At 59.5% G+C, this 6,000-nt stretch overlaps 1 protein-coding gene across 1 annotated transcript in view; it reads left to right on the top strand.

Moving 5' to 3' along the window:
- Nucleotides 1-279: 279 nt before the first annotated feature.
- The window catches only part of MICALL2 (MICAL like 2), a 28,132-nt gene continuing 22,411 nt past the window's right edge, over nt 280-6,000 (top strand). The window contains exon 1 of the mRNA XM_044433852.1: nt 280-422. Coding sequence (XP_044289787.1) covers nt 280-422 — 143 coding nt within the window. The remainder of the gene's footprint in view (nt 423-6,000) is intronic.

The following is a 6,000-nucleotide window of genomic DNA, read 5'->3' as shown; positions in this document are numbered from 1 at the left end:
GAGACGCGGCTGCCAGCCCTCGCCGAGCCGAGCCACGTGCGCTGGGACCGAGTGCTCTTCCCGGAGCCCCTTCCTCGTCCCGCGGTATGCAGCAGGCGTGGGGAGCGGGGCTGGGCTGGGCCGGGCGGGGGGCTTCGGGCGCGGAGGGGAGGATTGCCAGGGCGCGGGGTCGCCCGCGGCCCCCGCGCGGCGCGCCTCTCCCTGAGCCGCCCGGAGGCGCCGCGCTCCCGCTTCCCACGCCCCCTCACCCGGGTCCCCGCTCTCTTCGCCCGCCCCAAGATGGCAGCCATCCAAGCCCTCCAGAAGTGGTGCAAGCAGCAGTGCGAGGGGTACAAGGACGTCAGCATCACGAACATGACCACCTCGTTCCGGGACGGCCTCGCCTTCTGCGCCATCCTGCACCGCCACAGGCCGGAGCTCATGTGAGTGCCGCTGGACTCCGCGGGGAGAGGCTGAGCTTTTGCGGGACGCGTGCGGAATCGCTCCTTTTCCTCTACAAATCGCGCAGGACATAAGGGGAGGGGGGAGAGCGTCACCATCACTGCTGCGAACAGGTGACTGCCTGAGGGCAGGTGGAGCCTCCAGGGTGAGGGGCAGTGTATCTGGGACTGCTAGATGCTGGGAACAGGCGACCAAGGAAAGCCACGCTGGTCTGGAGGTGGGGAGGAGGTCGAAGGCTCCCAGAGCAAGGGCAGATCGGTGGTTCTGAATCGTTCGGCGCAGGAGGAAACATTCTGGGTTTGGTTGCAAATATGTGCCTGGAAAGAACAACGATGCCATCATGCCAGCCCGCACCCCCATGTGTTCAAAGCGCTTGGTGCCAGTGTGACATCCTGGGAGAGGCAGTTCCACCCTTGGGAATGGGAACGAGTCTCCCTAAAGGACCGGTGGTCTGGGCAAAGGGGGTGGGCAGGGGAGGTTCTGCAGAGAGCCAGGTTTGGCCCACGGGCTCCAGGTTCTGCACCCCTGCGTCCCTCCGTTATGAACACTGCGGCGCCCGGGTGCCTGAAGGGCGGCCTTGTCTTTCCGTAACGCCACCCAAGTGCCTTCCCTCTTCGAATCCAGATGCGCACAGCGGAAGCCAAAGACTTGGGAACGGCAAGGGGGACGAAGGGGCCGGATAAAACCGCACCCGCTCACACAGGCTGGCCTGTCTCACCGTCGTCCTTCCGCTCCCTGCGGGTTCCTTCCGCCGGGTCGGTCACACGCGAGGAAGGAAGTCACAAGGGTGCGTGACTGGGCCTCGCGGCATCCAGACGTTGCACGTCCCCTCTGAGGCCGTGCGGTGTGTGGCTTTGTGGCTGCAACAGCTGCGCATCATGCCAGGGAGAAGCGGTGGGCGAAGGCAGCTGGCGAGTGCCTCGTTTAGCCCGCTTTCAGCTGCAGCGGTGGATGCACTGTGGGGCAGAGACCCTTTTTTAAATTGTTACTGCTCCAGTGTGGTTATGCCCGCCTTTCTTCCTCTTGCAGGGAACCCAAGACACCCAAGGTTCTTTTCCAGGGCATTTTATCCTCTCAGTAACCCTGTGAGGTAGGCCAGGCTGAAAGGCTGCAGCTGGCCCAAGTGATCCAGGGACTAGAACCCAGATCTCCTGCATTCCCTTCCGGTGCTCTAACCACTATTTTTCACTGCTCTCCTCTAGGGTCATATAACTCTTTTTGAGCGGTCAGCCTGCTTTTTTGATGTCTGCAAACCATCCAGGGAGCCAACTGGCTACAGGCATAGTATAGAAATGTTTTAAATGAAGAAATAAATTGAGCGGCAGCCCCCAGCTTGGCTCAGGCGCCCAAACGGCTTTCCAAGGTGCGAGTGTGAGCAAAACAGGATCAACTAAGCTGTGAGAGTGGAAATGAGGGCGGAGGATATGAAAACGCGCGGTAGCACAGAAATCCGTGGCAGCAGAGGGGTTGCTCCGCCACAGAGCGCTGCCCTTGCATGCACAGAGTTCTGTTCCGGAGGGGTGAAGGTCAGTGGCGTGGGAGGGTGTTGGACTGAGGGCCTGAGGATCCGGGGTCTGTTCCCCACTCAGTCGGGTGACACTGGCCAGTCATTCCCTCTCAGCCTGGCCTACCTCACAGGGCTGTTGTTTTGAGGATAAAACTGGAGTGGAGGACACCTACGTGGCCGCCCTTGGGTTCCTTGCAAGCAGAAACAAGGTGGGAAATAAATGCAACCGAAGAAGAACAGCAGAGGTAAATTTCGAAATGCAGGCGATCTTGGCAGCATCCCGTAGCTACGCTCCCGAGGAGAATCCAGAGTTGCAGGCTGCCGTGCTGAGCCATGCTCTGTCTGGGCATGACATCCGTCCTCTGTTGGTCTTTTGAAAAGTCGGCATGACTCAAGTACTCGTTCGTGATGAAGTCACCCAAAAGCGCTTTGCCCAACAAGAGGGCCGGTTTGCATCAGCTCAGCTCCCAGCTACTGCACTGAAGCCCCGCAGGAGACAGGCGAGCGAGGAGTCACGGGATGCCTCCGTCCCTGCTGCTCCACGGTCCCGGTGCCCGGGCCCTGTGAGCCCCGCCTCCACGACGCCCACCGTTCCGCCCCGGAATCTCTGGTGGAAAAGCCTCTCGGCCAGCAGGGAATGGGAAAGACGCGTCTCCACCCGGGCATCTGCGACCAGCCAGAGCAGACGGTTGCGGAAGGAAGCAGCCCCTTTTGGGGGGACTTGGGAATGTGAGGAAGGAGGCGCTCTCTTTGCGACCGTGGAACGGAAGCCGAGAAGGCAGAGCGTGGGACTGAGCTGCCCCCCACCCTTCAGGCGCAGCCCTGTGCATGTTAAGGTGGGATGACACCCGGTTGTTCCACGCAGGCTTTTCTTCCGTGTGAGACACGACTGGAGCAGGGCCGCTGGGGAATCGCTTGACCGGGCCCCCGCTTGCTGCGAGAGTGCTGGGCCATCCTTGCAGGACAGCTGTCCAGCCTTCCCTGCAGCCAGGAAGAGCCCCCCACCCCCTCCCTCTGGGTCAGCGGTGGGAATTGCGGCCCCCAGAAGTGCTTGATCGCAGTTCCCAGTAGCCGGTTGGCGTGGCTGATGCCGAGGACTTATGCGGCCCACAAAGATGTCAGGCCCGAGGCCCTCGGCTCTGGACCAGCAATTCCAAACTTGCTTTTCCCGTCAAGACACTTCTCCGAATGGTCAAGCAAAGCCTGCCCTTCTTGTGGCCCTTAGATCTAAATCCGGGAGAACAAATCTTTTCCCTCTTCACGGATCAAAAGCGTGCTTTCCTAGGCTACCCACTCCTTGGTCTCCTCTCCTCCGAGTCAAATATTCCCAGATCCTCCTTCCGTTCCCCACAGGATTTGCCTTGCGTCTCTTCATTCTCCTGCTCTGCACACGATCCAATCAAGGCTTCTTCGGGAACAGACCAACGAGTGCCTTCAGGTGGACTGGATTGCAGTTCCCATCGCTGCAAGCGCTTTGGGCCTGCTGGGAGTCGTGGGCCCGGTGGTGCCCACTCTGAGCTGCAAAACATCGCGTGGAGATCGCTGCCCGTTTCTGGTCAGTCGGCAGCTCTGAGTCCCAGAAATGTGGGGAAGGGGAGAAACGGGTTCCTGCTGCCCGCGAGAGCCATTCCTTTGCAGCCAGTTCCTTCGGCCCCCGTGTTCCTCGCGGCTTCGCTCGTGGCAAGGGCGCTCTGTGGGGCTGCCCTCAGTGCAGTCCTCTGTCCGTGCAAACTGCTTCCCAGCCCGTCCAGCAGGACCGTCCCATAGGATTGCAGCCGTTTTCTCTCCAGAGGCCTCCTCCGTTCAGCCCTTCCTTCTGCCCTCTCTGGAAATACCCTGGAGCCCTGCCCCGGTCTTGCTCATGCGTGGGTGGCTGTTCAAAAGCCTGCATTTCTTCTCAAGCGACCGATGAAGAGATGATTTGGAAAGCGGAGTTAATGCAAACAGTTGCTTGCAGAGTCGGAAACACGCCCCCCCCCCCCCCCGGCTGCCGCCACTGATGTTTGGACTTGTTTCGCTAACAGGCCTGACACACAGGGCCTGTTTACACGCCAGCTGAGATGGGAGCGATCGGTTGCAGCGGGCTGGGGCGTGGGGCTCACAGAAAGAGCGGCCCTGTTTGCTCCGGGGTTCCCTTCTTTCATTATGGGCTGCCATTTCCGTGGCCGCCGGGGCTGGAAGCAGCAGGGGCCCTCGGCCCGTCTGTCCCACTCAGCGCCATCCAGCGTGATGCCCTGACATTTGCAGCACGTGGTTCGGAGGTCAAGTCGGATGGGCCTGTGTTGTGCAGCAGGGACCTCATCCAGAGCTGTCAGGTTGCATCTTCTCTGTAATTGAACAACAGCCCTGTGAGGTAGTTCTGCTTCGGTCATCCCATATTACAGACTGAGTAACACCGTTGGCCTGCTGATGAGGTTACAGCAGAGAGAAGCTCTGAACTCCTGCATCGCAGCTCGGTATCTCTGCAGGGAGGCCGAAACTTTCCCCACATCCGGGAGCGGCAAACCTCGACCGAGCCCTGGCTGTTTGCTTCTCGTGGGGAGCCTACCGCAAACAACACATCTGTGTGCATAGTTACAAAGGAGCAAAGTCGGCCCTGCTCAGACTGAGGATGTGTCCGATGCATGTTTAGGCAGGGAAAAAGGGCCTGCAGCTCTCAGCATGCCCAGCCAGCTGGATCCACCTTCCATCTCCCGCTCTGAAGACGGCTGCTTAGCTGACCCCTTTCTTCAGTTCTCCCCACCTAGAAATCAGCTCAGCAAGTTGCCAAGTCACTAACAAAGGGGTTCCTCCCTTGCTCCTGTGCCTTTTACAGCCACTTAAACTGTGGCCGTTAGCATGCTAAACTTCAAGTGGCATCCTTGCTTGCTAAATGCTTAAAAACCATGGCCTTGTTAAAGATGCGGGGGCAGAAGCCAGCAAAAATGTTTGCAAGTCTTGTCCGTCTGTCTGTCTTTAGAGTTTTTCTAAGCTTGCGCATCCCAGTAGAGAGAGCCACTCTGCTGACTGCTGGCTGAGGAGGGGGCTGCCGCCTTTGCCTCCCCCGTGTGGCTCTCGCGCTGTTAAGCAGCAGGCTACAGCAAGGGCAACCGAACTGCTTCAGGTACTTAACGCTGCATGCCTTGGATTGCTGTTGATGTTCAGGGCAGGGCCAGGTGAAAGGTGGTGACACTGCGCACGAAGAACATGAAAGAGAAAGCGAGAGCGGCGCCTTTCTGCACCGCTTGCGAAGCGATTATTTTCAATCCGGCTCCGAGAGCGTTCTTCCCCAGTCTGGCACGGGCCAAGCCGCAAGCAAGGGTCGGCCCTCTTCTGGCTCCGCGGCCTCTCCCTGTTGCCCAACGGGCCGCCGTGGGAGAGAACCAGTTCCCTGCCACTTCTGCCGAGCGCCTCGCATGAGTCACGCTTCCCCAAACCCGACCTGAACTGCGGCTGCGAGCCCCAGCATGGAGTCAGCCTCCACGCCGCGGACAATCGGCTCCCTTGTTTCGCCTGGGATTAAATGACCAGGTGCCAACGCCCCGTGGGAGGAGGCTGCTTTGCCCTGCCGCCGCTTCCCTCTCCCGCTGCTTTCCTCTCCCGAGTGCCTCCGCAAGTTTTATCTCCTCTGTGCTCTCTGGGTCTGGGCGTGAAACAGGAACCGGCTTGGGACAATGAGAGGTTTGGCTGCTTGTGACGCCTTTGGCACAACCGCACAAGCTCACGTTCCCCGGATGACAGACGGCTCCAGCCCCGCTTCTTCTTGCCTTCCTGACGGAGGCCTTTTTCGTTCAGCTCTTAAGCAAACAAACAAGGAAGCCCAGAAAAGCAAGGCAGCCGTGTTCCTAAAGGTCTTTGTTTGCACTTACTCACTGAACTTTCACCCTGCTCTCGTCTCAAAGACACAACACAAAAGGAAAGGGAGTTGGGAGGGAGGATGAAAAAAGCAACGCTCAGGCACCGGTTCCTTGCTTTGGAGTTCTTACAGTGTATGGGACCGGTTGATCTCCCCCTCGCCGTCCAGCTGGGAGGCAGCTTCCCAGTCACCCTCCTTCGGCAGGCCAACCGAAATG

Source organism: Varanus komodoensis, unplaced genomic scaffold (assembly GCF_004798865.1).
Source record: "Varanus komodoensis strain SLA01 unplaced genomic scaffold, ASM479886v1 scaffold26, whole genome shotgun sequence".
NCBI lineage: Eukaryota > Metazoa > Chordata > Lepidosauria > Squamata > Varanidae > Varanus > Varanus komodoensis.
Note: the sequence above shows the minus strand (reverse complement) of the source record. Positions and strands in the feature narration are given on the sequence as shown.